Genomic DNA, 26,562 nt, shown 5'->3' on the forward strand with positions numbered 1-26,562 from the left:
CTTATTTATGTCTGCCCTTTCCGCCCAAATCTTCCATTCATAGAAGCCATACTACAGCTTCTTATGAATATAACACAATCTATAAACTTGTGTTTATATAATGCGGGTTTGGTGCGCTTTCTGAAAGGTACACCACACCTGCAAGATGTAATAGTTGGAAAACATCCACCAGGGATTGGTCCCACGGAAAATGATGATCCTGATTGTTTAACCGCTTGCTGACCGCCTCACGCCGATATACATCGGCAGAACGGCTCGTACAGGCAGAATCACGTACCTGTACTTTGCACTTTAACAGGCGGCCAGCAGGCGCGTGTGCACCGCCAGCGGCGCCCGCGGCAAGCTCGGTAAATCGGGTCGCGGGACGGACTCGATCGCCACGGGGATACCCATGATCGCCTCAGGAAGAAGGGGGAGATGCTAATGTAAACAAGCATCTCCCTGTTCTGCCTAATGACAGTGTCACTGATCTCAACTCTGTGTGAGCACAGATCAGTGACGTCATACACAGCCACACCCCCCCCCCCCCCCCCCCCCACAGTTAGAAATGTGCCCCTAGGACACACTTAACCCCTACACTGCCACCAAGTGGTTAACCCCTTCACTGCCAGTGTCATTTACACAGAAATCGGTGCATTATAATATATATATAATAGTACTGATTGCTGTATAAATGACAATGGTCCCAAAAATGTGTCCAAAATTTCCAATGTGTCCACCATAATGTCGCAGTCATGATAAAAATCGCTGATCGCCGCCATTAAAAAAAAAAATGAATAAAAATGCCATAAAACTATCCCCTATTTTGTAAACGCTATAACTTATGTGCAAACCAATCAATTGCTTATTGCGATTTTTTTTTTTTTTTTTTTACCAAATATATGTAAAAGAATACGTATCAGACTAAACTGAGGAAAAAAATTGTTTTTCAATCTATTTTTGGGGGATATTTATTATAGTAAAAAATAATGCGTTTTTTTTTTCAAAATTGCCGCTTTTTTTTGTTTATAGCGCAAAAAATAAAAACCACAGGGGTGATCAAATACCACCAAAAGAAAGCTCTATTTGTGGGAAAAAAGGATGGCAATTTTGTTTGGGTATAACGTAGCACGACCGCGCAATTGTCAGTTAAAACGATGCAGTGCCGAATTCCAAAAAGTACTATGGTCAGGAAGGGGGTAAATTCTTCCAGGGCTGAAGTGGTTAAAATCTTCATTATGCTATTCAAAATAAAAAAATATATATTCTGGACCATTTAGTTTCATTGTGGCCTGTAACCGGCTACCAAATCACTTAAGCTGGCCTTTTACTATAACATTTTCTTATTCAATTTCCTTTAGATTTACCTTTTAGCTATGCAGTGCAAGGACCTGCCTGATGTCATACAAATTCAAAGTGTTTAGCTTTGGCCTGTACAGTCGCTCTTCAAAAGTTTGAGCACCCCTGCTGTACATGAACTGATTTTTACTATTTTACTACAAGTTGAAAGAACTCTAGGAACCCTTCACTCATGACACCTAGTGGTTATTTTACAGACTGCACTTCTTTTATAAGTAAAAACTTTTAAAATATTCTAAGCTAAATTATGTACAGCCAGGTACTGGGAAAATAACACTGCAGTTCTAAATTTTCAGCACTGGAGAAAAGTGGAGAACAAGAAGAAAGATGATAACTCCAACTTTCCATTTTGCTATCCTTGCTGAATTCTTGGAAGTTATGAATGAGCAGTCAAAAATATTGGTGGATAAGCTTAACACTCGTGCTGGCAAAGGAAAATTTAACTGTTTCATGGATATAACACTGTGTGCTTTGGATATAATATGTGGTAAGTCCTAATACAGTCCTTGCAGTCATTGAGAACACAGAGGGCTAATTTTTTAAAAACGTTGTTTTGTTTAGAAACTAGTCAGATGCCCACTTCCTTTGTGCAACCTGCACTAGCAAAACAACATTGTACCGTATATACTCGAGTATAGGCCGACCCGAATATAAGCCGAGGCCCCCAATTTACCCCCAAAAAAACTGGCAAACTTATTGACTCGTGTATAAGCCGAGGGTGAGACATGCCTGTCCATCCCTGTGTGTGTGTCCGTCCATCCCTGTGTGTCCGTCCATCCCTGTGTGTCCATCCATCCATCCCTGTGTGTGTGTGTGTCCATCCATCCATCCATCCCTGTGTGTGTGTGTCCATCCATCCATCCATCCCTGTGTGTGTGTGTGTCCATCCATCCATCCATCCCTGTGTGTGTGTCTCCATCCATCCATCCATCCCTGTGTGTGTGTGTCTCCATCCATCCATCCCTGTGTGTGTGTGTCTCCATCCATCCATCCATCCCTGTGTGTGTGTGTATCCATCCATCCCTGTGTGTGTGTGTCTCCATCCATCCATCCCTGTGTGTGTGTGTGTGTGTGTGTGTGTGTGTGTGTGTCCAGCCTACCTGTGTCCCGAGCCTCCGTCCCGTGCCTTGCCTCCTTGCCTCCGTCCCGTGCCGTGCCTTGCCTCCTTGCCTCCGTCCCGTGTCGTGCCTTGCCTCCGTCCCGTCCCGTGCCGTGCCTTGCCTTGCCTCCGTCCCGTGCCTTGCCAGGATCGCCGCTCTTCGTCGGCGCCTCGGCGGCCATTCTACCCTTCAAACGCCGCGCCTCCGCCTTCGCCTGTGATAGGCGGAACACTGAATTTCCCAGCAGCCTGTGTTCCGCCTATCACGGACATCGTCTCATCCTCGTCCGTAGTACGAGGATGAGACGATGTCCGTGATAGGCGGAACACAGGCTGCTGGGAAATTCAGTGTTCCGCCTATCACAGGCGAAGGCGGAGGCGCGGCGTTTGAAGGGTAGAATGGCCGCTGTCTGTCTGCTCGACACGCTGATCGAGCAGGCAGACAGCGATGACTCGAGTATAAGCCGAGGGGGGCACTTTCAGCCTCAAAAAAGAGGCTGAAAATCTCGGCTTATACTCGAGTATATACGGTATGTTGTTTGCAACATCTGCACTTATGGGCAAAAAAGCTGCTTTAACAGCCGTAAATGTATTTTTTAAATGTTTATATCATTTTTAAATCTCTGATGTTTATTTACAACTGCTATTCTAAAATGGATGTGCGGACTCCTGGTTAGCAAGTATCATAATGCAGGGATAAACGACATGGTGTCCAAAAATAGTTTTTGTTCTTAACCTCTGTCTGCTTCATGTTGTCCATGTGCATTTGGAGGCCTGCACATGCTAGCAGACCTCCATGCTGCTTTTGCAAATCTTTTGGCTTAAGGAGTTATTGCCATTGTCCTAACATTTCAAGGTTCTAGGTTTCAAGATTTTTATTCTAACCATTTTACTGTTCCAAAACCAAAGAAACTTCAATCTGAACCAGAACTCTCTGAGGATCTGAAAAAAATAATTGTTGCTCTACATAAAGATGGCCTAGGCTATAAGAAGATTGCCAAGACCCTGAAACTGAGCTGCAGCACAGTGGCCAAGACCATACAGTGGTTTAACAGGACAGGTTCCACTCAGAACTGGCCTCACCATGGTCGACCAAAGAAGTTGAGTGCACGTGCTCAACGTCCTATCCAGAGGTTGTCTTTGGGAAATAGACTTATGAGTGCTACCAGCATTGCTGCAGAGGTTGAAGGGGTGGGAGGTCAGCATGTCAGTGCTCAGACCATACGCTGCACACTGCATAAAATTGGTCTGTATGGCTGTCGTCCCAGAAGGAAACCTCTTCTAAAGATGATGCACAAGAAAACCCACAAACAGTTTGCTGAAGACAAGCAGTCTAAGGACATGGATTACTGGAACCCATGTCCTGTGGTCTGATGAGACCAAGGTAAACTTATCTGGTTCAGGTGGTGCCAAGCGTGTGCGGCAGCAAAGAGTACAAAGACAAGTGTGTCTTGCTTACAGTCAAGCATGGTGGTGGGAGTGTCATGGTCTGGGGCTGCACGAGTACTGCCGGCACTAGGGAGCTGCAGTTCATTGAGGGAACCATGAATGACAACATGTACTGTGACATACTAAAGCAGAGCATGATCCCCTCCCTTCTCAGACTGATCCACAGGGCAGTATTTCAACATAACGACCCCAAACACACCACCAAGACGACCACTGCGTTGGTAAAGAAGCTGAGGGTAAAGGTGATGGACTGGCTAAGCATTTCTCCAGACTTAAGCCATTTTGAGCATCTGTGGGCCTGCTCAAATGGAAGGTGGAAGGACGCAATGTCTCTAAGCCCTTGTACACAGGGTCGGACATTCCGACGGAAAATGTCCGATCGGACCGTGTTGTTGGATAATCCGACCGTGTGTGGGCTCCATCAGACTGTTTCTGTCGGAATATCCGACCGACAAAGTTTTAGAGCTGGGCTATAAAATTTTTCGACCACATGATCCGATCGGACTTTGTTTGATCGTTTGTAGAGAATTCCGATTGGACAAAGTGCCACGCATGCTCAGACCAAATTACGAGACCAAAGCTATTGACTACTAGCCTGAACGTAGTCCCGTCATAATGAAATAACGTCATCACGTTACGAGCGATCGGATATTCCGACAACTTTGTCCAAGCGTGTGTATGCAACACCAGTTTCGGACAAAATCCAACGGATTTTGTTGTCGGAATGTCCGACTGTGTGTACAAGGGCTAACATCCATCAGCTCTGTGATGTCATCACGGAGGAGTGGAAGAGAACTCCAGTGGCAACCTGTGAAGCTCTGGTGAACTCCATGCCCAAGAGGGTTAAGGCAGTGCTGGAAAATAATGGTGTCCACACAAAATATTGACACTTTGTGCCCAATTTGGACATTTTCACTTAGGGGTGTACTTTTGTTGCCAGCGGTTTAGACATTAATGGCTGTGTGTTAAGTTATTTTGAGGGGACAGCAAATTTACACTGTTATACAAGCTGTACACTCACTACTTTACATTGTAGCAAAGTGTCATTTCTTCAGTGTTGTCACATGAAAAGATATAATAAAAAATTTACAAAAATTAGAGGGGTGTACTCACCTTTTTGAGATACTATATAAATGAGCAGGCAACCCCTGTAGTGTGGGTGCAGACTCCACTACAAGGGATAACTTTCAGGTTTCCCAGAGCTGGACATTAAAGGAGAAGTATGGTCAAAAGTTTTTTTGGCCATACCTCTCCTACGGATCACAGGAGTGCAGTTTATTTTGAGCCATTTTCAGCCAACAGCGGGCTAAAGCCTTCAGTCGGCTGATGTCATTTAGCTGGTCCAAGAAAGATCCAGGCCATATGGGATGTATCCACCCAGAAGCCTGGACTGCAAACCTGGCTCAGCCTCTCAGTAATCCTCAGGGAGCCTGAGCCTGTACATCCATAACACAGTGCTCCAGTGAGTGCTGGAGGGGAGAGCAGAGAGCCACTGACTGACAGTCAAGGCTCTCTGCTCAGAGCGAAGGGGGAGAACCGATTAGCGGTGTTTCATCGCTTAGTTCTCATTGCAGAGCTGGCAGGGGACAAATGCAGCATCGGATCGAGGTGACTATCAATTTTTGTTTTTTTAATGCTGAACTTCTCTTTTTAATGAGCCTCAAGAAACAGATTTAATGGTAAGTGTACACACTGAGACACAGTAATAACAGAAAATCATGTCATCATGGTCTGATTTTTGCTTGGTTATTAAACCACAGGAGCCTGGCAGTCATTTCGGTAGGCTGTTCAGACTGAAATGATAAGCTACCTTATTTTTCCTTTAGGTGGCCAACAAGAGCTTGATATATGGTACTAGTATTCAAAAGTATTTGTGTTTTTCTGTCCTAATCCACCTAAGAATTTAATGTTCGCTTTTTTTTTTTTTTTTTCTATATTACATGCTGAAAAATGTATTAAAAAACTTGTAAAATATGTCTCCCTAGGACCTGAAACTACTTTGTAAGTTTATATTTCAGGCCTGGTGTGTGTAATTATGGACCGCTATAAACTAGGATAACCAGCTAGATTTCTAAACAGATTTTGACTCTCTGGAGAGGAAGCCTGTAAAACACTGGTGGGGGGGAGATTTCATAGGGTTTAAATTGCATAACAAAAAGCACAACATCCAAAAATCTTTTTGAAGGGGGTTCTTGGCACTCTTCCTTTTCTTTATCCCGATGACTAAGAATAATTGGGGTGATAAAGGACTTGCAGGCTTCTTGTAAACAACTGAACAGGTAATCATGTGGTTGATGGACAATCAGTGAGTGTATTGAGCAAAAGATCATTTTGACAGGAGCTTGATTAAATGTCTGCAGTGTGGCAACACATCGTTTACTGTTTGTGGCCAGCCCAGTAATCATGTACAGCAGCAGGAGTCGCCTTTGATCGCCACAATTTCATACATCTGTCTTTGATGTATAGAGTATGACCCTCCTTAGCGTTTATCAGGCAAAGATAAAGCTGATCATTTTATTGAATTGTATTCCAACAGAAAACCCACTGTGAGACTCAAACTCAAATTGTTTTCACCTTTTGTATTGGAAGTAGATAAGCCCTTCAAAACTGTAGATTGGAGGGTTGCAATAGTAAGTTGCTATGCTGAAAAACTATAAATATAAATGGGAACTTGTTTGCCGGCAAACTCCTTTTTCGAATTGCCTGGCCTGTTTGGGGTCAGTGCAGTGTTTACGTTCTGCAATGATGCTGGTGCTGTCACAGGGGGTGACGTTCTGTTTTGGGGCAGCTTATATTGAATTATGTCCAGCCCTACACAGGTCACACCTTCATACTTCCCCAGGTGTATGCTGTCTGGCCCTTATGACACTGTCAACTTTACTAGAGAATGTTAGCATTGCACTGGCTTTGCAATCTCTCAAGAATTTCTGTTGGGAACAAGTAATTAATTTTGCATTTTTTTTTTTTTTTTTTTTAGAGACGGCCATGGGAACAAAAATTCAAGCACAGAACAACAGTGACTCTGACTACATCAAGGCTATCTATGAGTAGGTATTAAACTTGCAGCTTGTGATTGAGAGGTAATGTATATTATTAGTGGTGAAAGCAATCAGAAATAACTAAGGTGATTATGTAAAACCAAGTTATGGAAATGGAGATTAGCAATACAAGTAGTAGTGTCATTTTGTGTGTCAACGCCAGTCTGGAGAATGTCCAAAAAAGGTATTGGCATGATTTAAATAACCATGTAATTTTTGTCCGGCTGTTTTAATAATATATGTCAGAATACAAAATAGCATAACTTAAGTGTCTGCATGTAAAACATTGGGACTAATTATCAAAATCTCAGTAATCAATAGTATACAATGTAAAACATACTAAATCCTAGTTAGAGCTGCTGACCAACTCCCATCACCTTCTAGGCACAATTGACATTAAGACTTCATGCGCACTGAGCGTTCTAAAAACATTATAAAAATGCCAGTAGCTTTGTAGTGAGTTTTTCAGCGTTTTTGCAATAGCATTAGTGTTTTTATACAGAAACCACCTCTCTGCTATTAGTAAGGAATAAAAATGTTAAACGTTGTTGAGACGCGTTATTGGCGCTTATCGGCGTTTTTTGACGTTAGAGCATCTTTACAGCAGAAAAACTCCTCTCAGAACCCATTTGGTTTTTATTTTTTATTTTTTATTTTTTTACAGTAAATGTGTACATGGACACATAGGATAACATACTGGAGAGTTTATTGACTGTAGAAAAAAATGTATGAAGCCAAAAACAGCAGCTGTGAAAACATCCAGTGAGCGTGAGGTCTAAAAGACACAAAAAAGACAGCGCACCTGAATCCCCTTTTCTTTCTCCTGGAGGCAACAGGTCTCACCCACTTGCATGTTACCGATATTTCTAGTCCACGGTTTACTTTCTGGAAGCAGTCTCAACTTCTTTCGCTCTATTAAACAAACTTGCTGTATGATAGCTCTTACCAGTTCCACGGTAGAAATGTCAACTGAACTTGTTTGGATAAGGCCCCTTTCACCTGGGCTTTCCGATTAGGTCCGCCTGTCATTTTTGCAGACAGACCCGATCGGACCCTCCATTCACCTCTATGGAGCAGTGGATGTCAGCGGTGACATATCCCCTGATATCCACCAATATACGATCGGATCCTGTCCGTGAAATCCAGACGGATGGTGACCCTATTTTCCATCCGTCTGGAGGATCAGATCGGATGAAAACGGACAGGTGGTCTGTTTTCCCTATCCATAAAGTGAGCTGGGTGGAGGAATCCTCCCCGCTGTGCTACTGTTTTCTGTCGAGGACTCTTGCTGTCAGAATACACTGATCATCGATGTAGCCGCTGATCAATTTAAAACTTTACAACATTCCTATTTGACAAACCAATAACGGGCATAGATGTATCAAAGATTTGGTCAGTTCAGACATGTTCCAGCTCCCTCCCTTCACCTACTGACTGCTCCCCCTCTGGGTGACAGCAGGTGGGGGTTCCTCCCCCCTGCAGTTGCTGTCACATTTGAAATGTGAGCAGCTCTGCCCACATTGCCATATCATTCATTCACAGGGATCTGCTGCAGCAAATGGCTTGTAGTTCTTGATGGACTACAAGCACGCTGGTCAACGTGCTCATAGCCCATCCCTTCAGTTCTCTAAATAGCCAATACAGAGATACAGACAGGAAGCTGGGAGACATGTCTGCAAGAGCCTAGCACTGCGCCCTTTATCCACTCACTGATCACGGGCGCAATGCTCTGCAGGCTCCTGTGGAGAAAGATAATAAATGCAATTTTTTTTTCATTTTTTACCCTTTAAAGCGGGGTTCCACTGCCCTAAACTTAATATTTGTGATTGTACCAAGAAAAAAAAAAATTGCCCTTAAAACTTATAACTCACTTGTTCCAGGTTTTCAGGGTTAAAGATGTCTGTTTTCTATTGTAAAATCAACTTTTAATTGTTCTTGGAGCCGGTTCTCATCTTGCCTGTGGGCATGTGAAGCCCACAGGCATCCTCTTCCGGGATACAGTGCCGCTGATCGACCAGCATACACTGCACGTTGTATCCCTGATCTCGCGCATGCGCAGTAACTGTAAAGGTTGCCATTGCAAGGGGCGGCGTTGTTGGAAGTCGCGCCCAATTGTGATGGCAACTTCCGGTTTCTAAATCATGCAATAACTCGCACCAGGCCGTCACACTGACTCCTGGGAAGTATGACACAAGCTCCCAGGAGACAGTGCGGATAGAGGATATTACTTAATATACCCGCCCATATCCGCAATCACCATATATAGGAACTAGACAACATGACAAGAAGAAAAAAAAGGTACAGTAGAAAAAAAAAAAAAAATTCAGTTTTTGCATTATGACATCTATTTAATCAGCTTGATATATTATCTTAAAATCGGATGGAGCTCCGCTTTAAATAGTTTACAGTCGATGCATTACAGATGCATCATAACAAAAGAGGCACAGGCTTTTCTTCAAATCTGCTTTGGAAAAGTTATATTTGTAAATCAGTTAGTTGCTTTCAGCAAGAAGAGCAATGTATAGCACTTTTAACTGAGGCTTAATGATTTCATTAGCCCCAAAACAAAAGCTGTAATCTTACTGGGTGTTGAAAAAAAATCAGTGTGGAAAGAGAATGAATGAGTGAAAGATAATGACACATGCATAGCACTTTCTCACAAATAAAAATACACATCTCATTAAATATCCTTTCCAATAGAATGAGTGATATGATACACCGTCGGCAGAAGATGCCCTGGTTGTGGCCAGATTTTGTGTACTCACGCCTGAAAGCCGGAAGGAATCATGATAAAAACCTGAAAATTCTCCACTCATTCACTGATAAAGTAGGTGAATCACAAAAAATAACTTCTACCTCAACATGTTTGGCTTTCCTGCAGCATTCTGTGGTTTTAGCCATGTGCCCCTAAACACAAAGGTTCATATGTATGTTACATATCCATTATGTGAAAAGTCTGCTATCACATTCTCATCTACCTGTAAGTATGTGGATATATCCACATCTGTAGAGCAGCACAGATAGTTGACATTTTATGCAAAAGAAGGAAATGCAAGACCTTTTGTAGTGTGTTTGTTTTTTTGTTTGTTTTTTGTTTTTTAGCAGATTACAGGGCAGAAATTCAGCTTTATGCTTAAAATATTTCTACCTTTCTTGACAACATCACATTCATTTTGAATATCTTCTGTTTTTCTCTATTGTTTTATCTACAAATGTTATTAAAATCTCTTATTTTTTCCAAATTCTTTATAAGAGACAGCAAGCATACAGACATAAATAACAGTTGGAGTTATTATGAAAAATGTTACATAAGTTTGAGGAAAACTGTCAGGCAGAACTTTATAATACCGGTAATAATAAATAAACCGGTAATAATATCCGGTCTTCTGAAATGTGTATATGTTGAGCATTTTTTATCACTGCAGTTGCTACAAAACATACAATCCAAAAAGTATCCAATGCAGTTAGACCAAAAGGAAACGGATACAATTGTATAGTTGTTGTGATATACTTGCTAGATATGACTTTTTTTTTTCACCTGGAAAAACAGTACAGATAAAATGGATACAAGAGGGATAAATTGGGAAGTAAGAGTATCAGCTAAGGGGGAACCATGTAGATAAAGGTCTCAAAGTGGGCGTGTTCCACAATAGGGAAAAGTAAAGTGGGAAGAGGGATGGTGAAGCTCAAAATAGGATAGAAGACATTAGAAATAAAGGGGAAGAAGCTTATGAGGATAAAAAAAAAGAAGGGAAAAAAAAAGAGAGAGAGAAAGAAATTTGGGGGTGGAAGGTAATGAAGGCCACTGAGGGGACTAGTATTAAACTTTTTTTTTTTTTTTTTTACCCTAATGCATTTTATTCATTACGGTAAGAAACCTTCTGTGTGCAGGTTCACTCCATATATATATATATATATATATATATATATATATATACACATACATATATATATTTTCTCTTTACAATACTTTCAAACTGTGGTAGGCATATAAGAGGTAGTGACAAGTGCTATAGAGCACAAACCCCATTCACTCATCCCCAGCTAACCACTATTTCCTGACCGTTCCATAGCAGCACAGGTGGGTATAGGCTCCACCCCCCCCCCCCCATGCCTCCAGGACTTAACTCATATAAATTTACCTACATCCTCAGCGTTCTTTTTTTTCCCTCCTATGCACAGGACCTAGGTGTGCTCCTTTACCGGGCTGGCTGTCCGTCCATGTGTGGATTAAGCTGGACACAGTCCCTGGTGTCTTGGCTAAATTACCCATAATGCAGGGAGCCCCGCTGCTGGTCCTTGGGGCGGCCTTTATCATGGCTGTGTGGATTAAGCTGGACGCAGTCCCTGGTGTCTCGGCTAAATTACCTATAATGCAGGGAGCCCACTGCTGGTCCTTGGGTGACTTTTATCATGGCTAACAGCCTTGTCTGGGGTCCACTGGGTCCATGTAAAGTGGGCATCGGTGTTGGCAGAGTCTCCCTTATGCACACGCACCCATGCTGTGCCGGTGTTTACAGTTGGATGGTGGAGTTTGGGTGAGCTAAATTTTAAAAATGTTTTGTATCCAAATTAATGCTGCATTACTGGGTATTGTGCCTTGCTTCCTGCAGCCACTATACATAGCCTGAGCTCTTCCACAGGGAGTACTCTGCATAACAGGTGCACAAAGTAATACTTTGGCTGTGCACACAAGGCAATAACCTGTTGGTGGCTTCTCATGTTTACTTGACTATTGTGCCAACCCCCACAAAAGACCAGCATTTCCAGAGAAGGTAGAGGAGTCACCTGTGGATAATTACTGGAGCCAGTTATTGCCTGTTGAAATATAGGATATCCTTTTATATTTCTTTGTGCGCTTCAGTTTTTCACAAAAAAAGGGGAGAAGCATGTTTATGATGTCTACAATCAATTCCCTTGGTTTGTGTACATTGCAGAATATGCTGATTCTGTTGCAAATGCCTACCTTTTTGTTGCTGTTCTGAACAAAACCTTTTCGTTATGTCCCGATTCCTGGCAGAGCTAGGTTTAGTTCATTAACCACCTGGTGAATCAGGGCTCTAGCAGTGGTTAATTCTTTAGTCTGTTACTGAGCAAACTATTTTACTGCATTTAATTAATTTTATGGGCTGATTTGTTAAATGGCACGCAAAACCCTGTGAGAAGGTTATCTCTTGGTAATGACCAGTCTTAGTCTCAGAGCAAAACAACCCTCTTCAGACTCTTCAATAAAGAAGACAGGGATGAACATGGTGGTATGAATCTTGCTTTTATATTGTATGTTCTGGCAATTACCACTGTAATAGCCTTCCCAGGCAAATTAACCTCTTCAGACTCTCCAAATGGGAAGATGTGGAGGAACATGACTGTGAATCTTGCTTTGATTAAGCAACCAGAGATGAGGATGATGATACCGAACAGGTTGTCTTATTTATTTAACAAGTGGCCAATACACTCAAAGAGTTATTCCCACTTACCCTGTAAAGGGGTTACATTCTCTGGCAATGAGCAGTCTCAGCTTTCCCAGGCAAAACATCCCTCTTCAGACTCTATAAAAAGAATACATGGATGGGCATGACAGTATGTATCCCACTTGCTCAAGCAGCCAGGGATAAAGATGACACCTAATAGAATGACACATTGTCAATACACTCTAAAGGAATGGTTTCTGCTCACCCTTTTGAAAGGGTTATCTGCTCTGACAATGAGAAGCTGCCTAGCCATACCAGGTGAAAAAGCCAATTTTCTTAATTTCTGAATGGACATGACTGCATAAATTCTGCTTTGTACAAGCAACCATGGATACGACATCTAACAGATTGTTACTTGAGGCTAATATGCTGTAAATAAGTGTTTCCACTCACCCTGTAAAAGGGCTATCCTTTTCTATCAGTGAGCGGTCTCCTAGCCTTCCAGGCAAACCATCTTCTTTGGGCTCTTCCAAAAAGAAGAGTCAGATGAGCATGACATTATAAGCCCTGCTGGTTCAAACAGCCAGGGATAAAGATGTCCACACCTGCCAGGTTGTCACATTCATTGAACACATTCTAAATGAGTTGCTTCCACTCACTCTGTGAAGGGGTCATACATGGTGCCAATGAGTAGTTTCAGAACCTCCTCAGGCAAATTAACCCTTGCCAGCTTCTTTCCAAGAAGAGGTGAATGAACATGTGATTTCTACTTTGTTGGGGAAGGCAGTGATTAAGATGATGGTGACCAAGTTGTCACAATTAAGCATATCGTCAAGACACTCTAAAGGAATTGCTGAATTAATCTTCAGCAAGGGCCATCTATTCTGGCAATGCCCAGTCTTCTATTCAGGGCTTTCTCAAGCCAATCAATCCTCTTCAATCTCTTCTGAACAGGAAAATGAGGATGACCTTTTGTCCAGATTGGTAAGGTTGGTGAAATTACTTTAAATAGAAGTGAAGCTTTGGAAGTATTTTAATTACATCCAGAGGACCGCTTGACAATTCCCTTATGTTGAATAAATCAAGTGCTCGTTCTACAAGATTGGAGTATGTTGTCACAGCAGGATGTCAACGTTATGCCCTTTTGAACTAAAAAATCTCCAGGGGTTGAGATTACACCTCTGGTCAGTGTGTGTCCTTCTGGATTTGGTCATATACATGACCTTACCATCAGAAGATGTTGTCGCCTTTAAGGACAAATGCCATCACTGCATTTGTCTTGATTGTGGAAGGTCCAGCCTAAATTTAATAGTGGTCAGTTTGTCTTTCTGCTTCAAGATGAATGTCTGCTGAGTTAAAGGAGACCGAAAAACTCAAGAGTCAGTTTCCACCCTCACTCTCACTCTAGAGAGGTTGGCTTCTGCATTTCTGGCTGGGAGTCCAGGAAGAACTGGGAAGCCAACACATAAACCAAGTAGTCCGTAAAGAGTTCCATGTCAGGATGCTTCCTGGTATTTTGGGATTGTGCCACCCATACATGTCTTAGGGGCACTTTGTGGCTCCTCTGTGGACATAGGTACGGCTTTGGTGATTGACACATGGTCCATTAAGGCAAGCATTTTAGGCCGTATTTGGAGATCTTTCATCCTTCAAATCTCAGATTGAGCCATAAAAATTGCCTTGCTCCAGCAGCTCAGGTAGGCTCGGTTTAACTCTTGCTCCTGTTCAAGTCAGGTTTCTGGACCAGTGGCCTAAACTTGTGGTTGAAGAAACAAAATCGTCTGAAATGTCATTCCCTTCTGACGACCTAGTGGCTGGTGGTTCAGTTAGACATCAGCAAAGTAGTAGGGGAGCCCAACTTCAAGAGCAATGGGCTCAGGACCAATGGTCTTTTTCAAAGGTCCAAGATGGTGTCCAACATCCTGGAGTTGAGAGCAGCATTTCAGGCTCTTAGCCTTCAGTCACCTCATCCGGTGTAAGCCTGTCCTGGTAAGGTCGGACAGCGCCATGACTGTGGTCTACATTTGGAAACAAGGCTCAGTTTCTCCCTTCTGAAGGAGGTTTCTCTAATTCTAGAATCTGCCCAAATCTTCTGCAGCTGTCACGTACCTTACAGTGGAGTCAGACTGCTGAGGGTGGCCTCTCGCACGGTTCCGGTCTCCACGCCCCTGAGGATGGGGACAGGGCGCGTGAGGACACGAAAGGGTGCAGGTGCCTGAAGGTGGAGGTAGCAGACCTTGGAGATGCTGGGTCCTCACGGTAGAAGAGATGTTGTAGGTAGGCACCGGAAGATCAGCAGGTGCGCAGGAAGCACTGCGTGTCTGTAACAGGCAAGGTCGGCAACTGGCAGGCAATGCGGTACAATAACAGGAGGCAGGTGCGTAATCAGGAACAAGCAAGGGTCTGGCAACGTGCAAGCAAACGAGGTACAGATTTAGGAGACAAGCCAAAGTCGAAGTCCAAGCCGGGGTCAAAGGTAGTCCAGGAGATAGTAGCACAGGGTATCCAAAGAGCGGGTGTCAGGAACGGGTCACAGGAACAAGGATCACGGGAGCAAGGTCACAGGAGCAAGGTCACAGGAGCAAGGTCACAGGAGCAAGGTCACAGGAGCAACGATCAGGTCTACAGGAGTAGCTGAAGACGATCCAGCACTGATGTCAGGCCAGGATCCTGTTTATATAGAGGGGAGTGAGCCAGGATTGGTGGAAGTGGCCGTCCGTGCGTGAATACGTACATCCGTTCAGTTTGCGCGGGTGTCTTCGCGTGTTCGGATTGGCGTACGTCCACGTGTTCGGATTGGCGTACGTCCACGTGTTCGGATTAGCATACGTCCGTTCATCCTGGAATTCATACGCCTCTGACGGGGACACCGCGCATGCCGCCTGGAACGAAGGGAAACTGTCGCTATACGGGGACGGGCATACGTATGGTGAGTTCCCTGACAGTGCCCCCCCCTTAAGGGCAGCCTCCGGGTGCCCCTTAGAACCGACCTTTGAGAGCGATGAAAAGCCCGTATAAGCCTCTGGGCATGAAGATTTGCTTCGGGTTCCCAGGAATTTTCTTCAGGGCCAAAGCCTTTCCACTTAATCAAGTATTGGTTTTGTCCTTGACGCTTCCTGTAATCCAGAATGGCTTTGATTTCAAACTCCTCCTCCCCGTCTACCAATATAGCTTCTGGAGGGCTTAACTCCCGACCTGGAAAGGAATTAGGTACATCAGGCTTAAGTAGAGAAGTGTGAAATACAGGATGGATTTTAAATGAGCCAGGAAGTTCAAGTTCATAGGCTACTGAATTAATTTTCTTCTTAATTGGAAAAGGTCCCAAATATCTGGGTCCCAATTTTTTAGAGGGGCACGCCAGTTTTAGGTTTGCAGTTGACAGCCACACACGATCACCGATTCTTTAATCCAATTCTCCCCTTCTCTTTCTGTCAAAATTTTTTTTATTGTCCTCCTGAGCCTTAGAGAGGGTTTCTTTAAGTGCCTGATTGTTGATAACAAAGAAATTCAGCCTATCCTGGACGGCTGGTACAGGAGAATCCGGTAAGGATGTTGGCAGGAAGGAGGGATGGAACCCATAGTTGGAGTAAAATGGTGACTGGTTTGTGGCGGAATGAGTAGAGTTGTTAAATGCAAATTCTGCCAAGGGTAGTAACGAAGCCCAATCCTCCTGAGAAAAAGAAGTGAAACAACGTAAATATTGTTCTAACGTTTGATTAGTGCGTTCAGTCTGCCCGTTTGTTTGGGGATGGTAGGCTGAAGAGAAATTTAACTTGATACCCAGAGCTTCACATAATGATTTCCAAAATTTTGACGTGAATTGGACTCCACGATCAGAGACAATATCACCGGGAATTCCATGGAGTCTGACAATTTCTTTAATGAATACTCTGGCTGTCTCGGTTGCAGATGGAGTTCCCTTCATGGGGATGAAATGTGCCATTTTGGAAAAGCGATCCACCACCACGAAGATAGAGGAGAATCCTTCAGAGGGGGGAAGCTCAACAATAAAGTCCATTGCGATCTTATCCCATGGTTTTTCAGGGATAGGTAATGGCCTCAACAATCCCCAAGCTTTATTCTTGCTGTTTTTATTCCGGAGGCAGGTTGAACAAGAGCTAACATAGTTCCTGCAATCTTTCGCAAGGTTTGGCCACCAGAAATGCCTTTGAACTAAACTTATCGTCTTGTGACCCCCAAAGTGACCCGCCAGGGGATAGTCATGACAAGCCTGTAGAACGGAAGTGCGAAGATTTTGAGGAATGAATAGTTTACTTCCTCGCCAGAGAAGACCATCTTTTTCTTGGAGGTTAATATCTGGAGGGACTGATGCACCTTGAGACGACTGCCGAACCTGTGACAGAAAACTGGTTTGTGTTAATAGAAAGTTCCCGGCTTGCAAAATGGTGTCTGGAGGGGATGAGGCTTCGGTTTCAGAAAACATACAGGATAATGCGTCGGGTTTACTGTTCTTGGATCCTGGTCTGTAGGTTATGTGAAAATTAAAACGGGAGAAGAAGAGAGCCCATCTTGCCTGCCGGGGCCTGAGACGCTTAGCTGTTCTGAGATATTCCAAATTTTTATGATCTGTAAAAATTAATACTGGATGTGTTGCCCCCTCAAGTAGGTACCGCCATTCTTCTAAAGCCAGTTTGATTGCCAGGAGCTCCCGATCTCCCACATCGTAGTTCTTTTCTGACGTATTTAGTTTTTTGGAAAAGAATGCTACAGGATGCATTAATGATTTAGGTCCTTGGCATTGGGACAGAATGGCGCCTACAGCGTTCTCTGAAGCGTCCACTTCCAGAGTGTAAGGTAGAGCAGGATCAGGGTGTTTGAGTATTGGGGCCGACGTGAATAGCCCTTTTAGTTTGTCGAACGCAGCTTGGGCCTCGATGGACCATCGGAAGCGGTTTTGTTTGCTGGTGAGTTGCGTGATGGGAGCTATAACACTGGAAAAGTTTTTAATGAACTTTCTATAAAAATTAGAGAATCCAATGAAGCGCTGTACCCCTTTCTTATCAGTTGGAGGTGGCCAGGACAAAATGGCTGAAACCTTTTGAGGATCCATCTCTATTCCCTCCGTTGATATTACCAGACCCAGAAAGTGAATGGTCTGTCGCTCGAATTCGCACTTCTCGGCCTTGGCGTAGAGCCCATGTTGTCTTAACCTCAGGAGAACTTGTTTCACATGGTCACGATGGGTTTCTAGAGAGTCTGAAAATACCAAAATGTCATCTAAATAAACAATTACAAACAAATCCAAAAAGTCCCTGAAAATGTCATTAACAAAATGTTGAAAAGTAGCTGGTGCGTTGCAGAGTCCGAATGGCATGACCAGGTACTCAAAGTGGCCAAAACGTGTCCGAAAGGCCGTTTTCCATTCGTCCCCCTTACGGATTCTGATTAGATTATAGGCCCCTCGTAAATCCAGTTTCGTAAATACTTTGGCTGATCGAAGTCTCTGGAATAATTCTGGAATCAATGGAAGGGGGTAGCGATTTTTAATCGTCACTTTATTTAAATCCCTGTAATCCACACATGGGCGGAGCGAATGATCTTTCTTTTCAACGAAAAATATTCCAGCACCGGCTGGGGAAGAGGAATGTCGAAAAAATCCTTTCTTGAGGTTCTCATTGATGTATTCTTTGAGGACCATGAGTTCAGGTTCCGATAGAGGGAATATCCTCCCGAATGGAATTTCGGCTCCAGGTAGTAACTCGATTGGGCAATCGTAGACCCGATGAGGAGGGAGTGTGTCTGCCTTTCTTTTGTCAAACACGTCCAGGAATCTGTGGTATGTGACTGGGACCAACCTCTGGAGCTCAGATGTAGAACCCGAACAGGCAATGACCGGAACCAGGTGGTTTGAGGTCCTGACACAATTTTGGAGGCAGTAAGTGGATCGAAACACGACCTCACCGGTTATCCAGTTTATTTGGGGATTATGGGCTTGTAGCCATGGCATTCCTAAAATAATTGGGAAGAGTGGTGAAGAAATGACATCCAGGCAGATTAATTCTTGGTGATCGGATAGAATGTTGGCAAGTAGTGGCTGAGTCTCATGGGTAATAGGACCTGATCTGATGTTGGATCCATCTGCTAACCTTATAGAAAGTTGGCGTTGCTTGGGTACCAATGGAATGTTGTGTTGTAGAATGAGAGTATGGTCAATGAAGCAACTACAGGCGCCCGAATCAATTATAGCCTGGACCTGGAGTGTTCCTCCTGGAAGCTGTAAGGAAAAGGGAACAGCTATATGAATTGATTTTGTCAGAGGTAATGCATTGGATACAAGAGGTGAGTCTTTGAACTTACGAATCTTATTTGGACATGTATTCGCATAGTGACCAGTTTCCCCGCAGTAAAGGCAAAGGTTATTCTGGCGCCGGCGTAGCTTCTCTTCAGGAGACAATGGTGAGCGAAGTAGCCCTAATTGCATTGGCTCTGGAGCTTCGGAAATGGGAGCAGGTGTGGAAGCAGGAGGATAATTCGGAGCCTTGGGTAACATCCAAGTGGGGCGAAACTGGCCAACTCTTTCAGACCTCCGTTCCCTAAGACGGCGGTCAATTTGGATCGATACCTGTATGAGGTCTTCCAAAGAACTGGGAACTTCGATACGGGCCAACTCGTCTTTTAATGATTCAGACAATCCGATGCGGAATTGGTAACGTAGGGCGGCGTCGTTCCATTGAGTGTCAGAACTCCACCGCCTAAAGTCCGTCACATAATCCTCTACAGGTCTGCGACCCTGACGCAGGGCATGGAGACTGGCCTCAGCAGTTGTGGCACGCTGAGGATCGTCGTATAATTTAGCCATCTCATCCAGAAAAGAGTCCATGGTATCAAGTAAAGGGCTGGCCTGTTCCAAGAGGCGATGGGCCCAGGTCTGAGGTTCCCCCAGAAGCAAGGAGACGATGAACCCTACTTTTGTGCTTTCCAAGTAGAAGGTGCGAGGCTGTAGCAGGAAGTATAGTTGGCATGCATTACGAAAAGCACGGAATTTGCTGCGATCTCCGGAAAATCGCTCTGGAGTAGGAACTCGAGGCTCCGGGGATGGCACCACTATTGCAGGCATGGATGCTGGGGTTGCCGGACTGGCGGACCGAGATGCTGTAGCCCCTTGGGAGGCAGTAGTGTTTGGAGTTAATGTCTCCACCCTCTGCTCGAGTTGATGGTAACCATCCTGCAGGCCTTGAACTGCTTGGGTAAGGGCAGAGATTTGTTGGCACAGAGCTTCCAAAGGTGAGGCCCCCCTGTCTGACTCCATGTTTCTGGCTGGATCGTACTGTCACGTACCTTACAGTGGAGTCAGACTGCTGAGGGTGGCCTCTCGCACGGTTCCGGTCTCCACGCCCCTGAGGATGGGGACAGGGCGCGTGAGGACACGAAAGGGTGCAGGTGCCTGAAGGTGGAGGTAGCAGACCTTGGAGATGCTGGGTCCTCACGGTAGAAGAGATGTTGTAGGTAGGCACCGGAAGATCAGCAGGTGTGCAGGAAGCACTGCGTGTCTGTAACAGGCAAGGTCGGCAACTGGCAGGCAATGCGGTACAATAACAGGAGGCAGGTGCGTAATCAGGAACAAGCAAGGGTCTGGCAACGTGCAAGCAAACGAGGTACAGATTCAGGAGACAAGCCAAAGTCGAAGTCCAAGCCGGGGTCAAAGGTAGTCCAGGAGATAGTAGCACAGGGTATCCAAAGAGCGGGTGTCAGGAACGGGTCACAGGAACAAGGATCACGGGAGCAAGGTCACAGGAGCAAGGTCACAGGAGCAAGGTCACAGGAGCAACGATCAGGTCTACAGGAGTAGCTGAAGACGATCCAGCACTGATGTCAGGCCAGGATCCTGTTTATATAGAGGGGAGTGAGCCAGGGTTGGTGGAAGTGGCCGTCCGTGCGTGAATACGTACATCCGTTCAGTTTGCGCGGGTGTCTTCGCGTGTTCGGATTGGCATACGTCCACGTGTTCGGATTGGCGTACGTCCACGTGTTCGGATTAGCATACATCCGTTCATCCTGGAATTCGTACGCCTCTGACGGGGACACCGCGCATGCCGCCTGGAACGAAGGGAAACTGTCGCTATACGGGGACGGGCATACGTATGGTGAGTTCCCTGACAGCAGCTATGTGCCTGGTCAGAAGAATCTTCAGGCAAACTATTTGTCCTGGACAAGTCTGGATGACAATGAATGGTCCAGACTACTGCGAGTCTTTTGAGAACTAACAGAGCTTGGTATTTTTCTCCCCAGTCAACACCAAGTTGCTGAAGTTCTATTCCAGAGCCCTGAATCCGCAAGCAATCAGGGTTTAGGTACTGACTGCAGAGTGGATCTCCGAGACAGCTTATGGCTTTCTGCTGCTCCCTCTGATTCTCAGTTTCCAGCTGAGGTTGTGGTGGGGGATGGTGACAGTTCTGGGGGTGATCCCAGTTTGCCCCGAAGGGGCCCTTGTACTCTCTGCTCATCCTTATGAATGTCAAGGATTCACACCCTTTGCCTATAAGATCAAATCTTCTCATGTCCCATTCATCCAGTATTCGACAGGCTCAGGCTGATGGCCTGGGTCTGGAGAGGCAGAGGCTAATTGATTTTGAATGCTCTGTGAAGATTGTGAATACTCTTACGAAAACAAGAAAGGACAGCGCTAACCGTGCCTATAGTAGAATATAGCATAAATTCACAGTATTATTGCTGATCAAGATTTTACGCTGGACTCTTCAGGGGTCTGTTCTGAAATGTCTGCAGGCATGGCTTGATTTACGTCTATGCTTAAGTATGCTATAGGCACACATTTCGGCTATCTCTGTCTTCACCGGCATACAGTTGAAATCCAACACTTGTACTGTTTTTCAAGATGCGGTTTGGTTGAAACCTCAAATTGTTTCCGAAATGAGATCTCCCATTGCTGTTGTACGTTATTGCATCAGATGCCTTCAATCACCCTGTGGCACCTCCCACTGCAAACTGTTTTACTGATGGCAATTACATCAGCCAGAAGAGAGTCAGCATTGGTGGGCTTGGGGTTTAAGGAACCCATACTTGTGTACTTCCCAGACAGGGTGGTATTCATGCCAATGCTGAAATTTTTACCTGAACTGACCTTCAGAGTCCACATCACACAAGAGGTTGTCCTCCTACATTCCTTTTGGGAAGTACTCAATAAATGAACCCATTGGATGTGGGCCAAGCCTTAAAATGTTTAATCAAGGCGACTTCTGCCATTAGGAAGTCGGAGCATCTGTTTGTCATTCCAGGTGGAACACATAATGATTTTACGGCTTCTAGCAAGATTATTGCCTCTTGGTTGGTAAAGCTCATCTCATTGGCCTACAAGTTGAAAAGGTTTGCTGCGCCAGGAGAATCACGGCACTCTTTTAGCCTTGAGAGTGGCAAAAGGCCGAGTGTCTGAAACTATCCGCAAGGCAGCAATGTGGGCACCAAAATATTCATGGCTTAATGACAGTTGAGTTTGGCAGAGGCATCCTGGCTTCTGTTTTTTTTTTTGTCAGAATTGAGGTGTGTATACCAGTATCCCTCCCCTGTTTGGCTAGTTAGTTCCCAGCTGTGCTGACATGGAGCTGTCAGGAAAACGTAAAATTTAATTCAAATACTTACCATAATTTTCCTTTCTTCACAAGCTCCGTGGCAGCATGAATCCCACCCAGCTTGGTAGGACTAGTTACAGAAAGCCCAGGTTGTAGGTGGGCTCAAATTTATGAGTTAAATCATGGAGGCATTGGGGAGAGGGGGCGGAGCCTATACCCAGCTGTGCTGCCATGGAGCTTGTCAGGAAAGGAAAATTATGGTAAGTATTCGCTTCCTCCAAGAATATGAACATGCAGAGCCAACAAGTCTTATGGAATGTGTCCAGAGTAATTGTTTTGGGAATGACATAAGTTTTCCATCCTTGCGTTTTCCACTTTGTTACGCCACATCGGGATGTATGGAGGGGAATCTTTTCACCAGCAGTCAGGAATACAAGTCTTATGCCCCATACACACGATCAGAAATTCCGTCAGAAAAAACTTGGATGGTTTTTCTGGCGGAATTACGCTCAAGCTTGCCTTGCATACACACGGTCACACAAAAGTTCTCTGAACTTTCGACTGTCAAGAAGGCGGTGGTGTAGAACGCTACGACGAGCCAAGAAAATGAAGTTCAATGCTTCCGAGCATGCGTCTAATTGTTTCTGAGCATGCGTAGGAATTTTGGGCGTTGGAATTGGTACAGACAATCGGAATTTCCAGTCGGAACTTTTTCCGACCGAAAAATAGAGAACCTGCTCTCAATCTTTTGCTGGCTGGAATTCTGCCAGCAAAAGTCCGATGGAACTTCTGACCAAAAGCTTACATCCGACTTTTGCTGGCAGAATTTCTGATCGTGTGTATGGTGCATTAGCCAAATTTATCATATGTCTAATGATCAATTTTTGATACATTTTTTGGGGAATTGCGTTTTGAGGGACGAGTAAAAAAGCAGGTGTTTTTGGAGGAGTAAAAACACTGGTTTATATTTGCTTATCCACAGACCATTTTAGAAAGAGCACAAGAATTAAAAGAAGCATCCACCAATGGTAATGCAGAATTGAACAAACCCAAAAAGAGAAGTGCCTTCTTGGATATGCTTCTCAAAGCGACAGATGATGCTGGTAATACTTTGAGCCACAAGGACATCCGTGAAGAAGTTGACACCTTCATGTTTGAGGTAATTTACTTATCTGCCATTTTTTAACCCTCAATATTTTAATTTCTTGCTTGGCTGTTGAAAGTTACATTTTTTGCGCTGCTAAATATGTGTTTCATCATATTGGTTTTATGAAGCTTGTTCTGTACAGGGACATAATGACAAAATAATAATTTTGCACCAGTTTAAAGGTTATTCTAGAGATCCTCTTGACATTAGTACACATTTAATTTTGCCATTCTGTATCACTTTGTATCATATGTGCTAAAAACACTTGGGATTTTGGTTGAAAAACATTTTGAAAATGTACGTGTGAGCAAAATTCACAATTGCCAATATTTTATTTAAAAATGCTGCAAATACCGAAACATACCACATGATCCTGCCAGGAATGCACTGAGCTCCTAAATTCCTATAGTAGGCTGACAGCACTGTCACTGTTGCACTAAAATGGTGATCAGGTAAAAAGAAACAGCAGGGAACAAGCACTTAGATTTCTAACAATCAAGAGAAGGGGATGTGCAGACAGTGCAGGAGGGAAGAGTGCAGGCGAGGCTGACAGCAGTATTGCATGCATTGAGATTAATTTGCTACAGGCAGTAGTCTGTTCACTTTGCAAGGGTAGCTTGCGCTTTGCAAGGGAGTTTTCACCAAAGCTTAGAGAATGTGGCAAAATTTCACTTTGCAAAGAATTTCAACTTCCCTGAAAAGAGAATAGTCTAAATGCCTTTAGTAAATAAACCCATATATAGTAATGGCCAAAAATATTGGCACCCCTGCATTCAGATAATGAACCACTTCGTCCAGGAAATTATTGCAATTACAAATGTTTAGGCGATCTCATGTTTATTTCTTTTGTTTGTATTGATATGATACAAAGTGGAGAAACAAAAAGCCAAATCTGACACATTTCACACAAACTCCAAAAGTGGATTGGACAAAATTGTTGGCATCTTCTAAAAATTGTAAGAAATAATTGCATTCCAAATATGTAATGCACCTGCAATTTGTAATTAAACTCACCTGTATCAATTAACAGGTGTTGAAAATATAGAAATCCCACGGCAACCCACTTAAAATGGTGAAACATTTAATCAACATTTCTGTTGTGTGTCTGTGTGCCACATGGAGCATGGAGAAGAGAAAGAGCAGCAAAGAATTGTCTGAGGATTTGAGAACAAAAAAGTGTGGAAAAGCATTGCCAATCTCAAGGTTGCAAGTCCATCTCCAGAGGCCTTAATGTGCTTGTGTCCACCATGTGCAATATTGTCATGAAGTTTACAGCCCATGCCACTGTAGCTAATCTCTCTGGACATGGATGAAAGAGAAAAAATTATCAAAGAGTTTGCCAAAATGTACCTGAAGAAGCCAAAATCCTTTTGAGAGAATGTGCTGTGATCAGATGAAACAAAATTTCAGCTTTTTGGTAAAGCCCATCATTCTACAGTTTTCAGAAAAAGAAATGAGGCCTTTAAAGAAAAGAATAGTCTGTACAGTCAGACATGGCAGGGGTTCACTGTTTTGGGGTTTGCTCTGCTGCTTCAGGCACTGGATGTCTTGACCGTGTGCATGGCATTATAATCTGAAGATTATCAAAGAATTATGGGGTGCAATGTAGGGCCCAGTGTCAGAAAGTTGGGTCTCTGTAAGAGGTCAGGGGTCTTACAGCAGAACAAAGACCCAAAGCACACCTCAAAAAGCACCCAGAAATGGTTTAAAACACAGCGCTGGAGAGTACTGAACTGGCCAGCAATGAGTTCAGATCTAAATCCCATAGAGCACCTGTGGAGAGATCTCAAAACAGCAGTTGGGAAAAGGAATCCTTCCAATCTGAAAGACCTGGAGCAGTTGGCGAAAGAAGAGTGGTCCAAAATTCCAGTAGAGGTGTAAGAAACTCATTGATGGTCACAGGAAGAGAATGATCTCGGTTATTTTTTCCAGTGGTGTGCTACCAAATATAAATTGAGAGTGGCAGTCATTTTTGTCCAGTCCATTTTTAGAGTTTTGACTGGAAAGTTAGATTTTTTTTTTTTGTTTCTCCACTTTTTTGTGGCATATCAATACAAACCTGTACAGACGTTGTTTGACTTACTTTTTAATTAAAGTGGTCAAACGGATCTGGTAAGCAGATTGCATTTTCAATCACGATTGGGTGTCGTTTGTTGAGAACTCTGGTGCAGGTGTATGCAACTTATTTGGAAGAATTTTTGTCACATCTTGCAAGAGTTTCCATGCTGGTGGATTTGGAATCACTTATCTTATATTTTTTTTGTGTTACATGGATGGGACTTTTTGAATATAAGATTACAAACAATTTAATTAGATTGGAATTAATTGTTTTGTAGCCATTTGATCACAATGAAATTAATTTGATAGATACACTATAAACATTAATTTATGCTATATTTATATTACATTTGTTTATTTTTGCTATCACTATGGCTCACTAAGTAGGATTTGAATTAGTTTGTTTAAATTAATTAATTAGAGCGCCCTATAAATCACCATTATCACATCATTGAGGAGTTATACACTCCCTATCAAGGGTGCAGCCCTTTGTTTCACATTCATTTATTGGTTTCTTGGCGCAGGGTTCACGCAATTGATTTTCAATTGTTTTTGCACGTATCAATACAAACAAAAGAAATATAAACATGAGAATGCCTAAACATGTGTAATTGCAATTATTTTCTGGGTGAAGTGGTGCATTATCTGACAGAAATGCAGGGGTGCCAATATTTTTGGTCATGGCCAGTGGCCATTAGGGGCGCATGGGTGCCCCCCCATCCATGCGTCTGGCCCCCTAATCTACATACAGGTTGCCGGACGCATGGATTCCAATGGGGAGGTGGGTTTCTTAAGCACGTGACTAGAGCCAGAGGTTCTAAAATGGCTTTAAAAAAAGGGTTGGCTTGGGATGCAGAGCACTGTGCTCTGAGCCCACCCAGTTGTGGCACTGATCCTCCTCCCGGCCAGTCGGGAAGCGGACCCGTCCATCAATCCTATTGGACGCCTAGGAGGAGGGAGGAGATGCACGGCAGAAGCCGCCGTGATGCAGTGGAGGAAGAGACATGATAGAAGCTGCCGCCCATAGGAGCGCTGCCTGCCTGCAACCTAAATGACCGAACGCGAGACCCCCGGGGGGGTTGACCCGGCCGACAGAGAATTGGGGGGATATGGAGTGCTGCCGACTCTGGGGGGTGTAGTTGTTTGACCCCCCCCCAAAAAAAGAAACACCAGCTGCCACTGGCCATGATTGTATGTCTGTCTTCCCCTGCCTGTTGGTGCTCTGGTCTGCTACATCAAAAGTAATACTTTGCCACTTGCCTGCTGTTGGGTATCACTGTGCTGCTTGAGGTGATGCTACAGTTTTATTCTGAATATCTGTGGGACAGTGTTTAATTGCAATATTTTGATATTAAAAGGAGCTTATCAAGGTGCAAAAAGAAAAGCTGCAATGACTTGCATGTTTTAAAAATGTAACATTTTTGTATTAAATTAAGGATGAAGGTGTCCCAGGGCCCGCACAGTTACAAACCAGCCA

The 26,562-nt window shown here is 43.9% G+C and overlaps 1 protein-coding gene across 1 annotated transcript in view; it reads left to right on the forward strand.

Moving 5' to 3' along the window:
• LOC143975212 (cytochrome P450 4V2-like) overlaps positions 1–26,562 on the forward strand; it is a 75,477-nt gene that overhangs the window by 36,211 nt on the left and 12,704 nt on the right. The window contains exons 4-7 of the mRNA XM_077477354.1: positions 1,635–1,825; positions 6,864–6,933; positions 9,625–9,751; positions 22,863–23,039. Coding sequence (XP_077333480.1) covers positions 1,635–1,825; positions 6,864–6,933; positions 9,625–9,751; positions 22,863–23,039 — 565 coding nt within the window. The remainder of the gene's footprint in view (positions 1–1,634; positions 1,826–6,863; positions 6,934–9,624; positions 9,752–22,862; positions 23,040–26,562) is intronic.

The sequence above is a fragment of the Lithobates pipiens genome, unplaced genomic scaffold, assembly GCF_037356315.1.
Source record: "Lithobates pipiens isolate NorthernLeopardFrog02 unplaced genomic scaffold, aLitPip1_a1.2 Scaffold_13, whole genome shotgun sequence".
Classification (NCBI taxonomy): domain Eukaryota; kingdom Metazoa; phylum Chordata; class Amphibia; order Anura; family Ranidae; genus Lithobates; species Lithobates pipiens.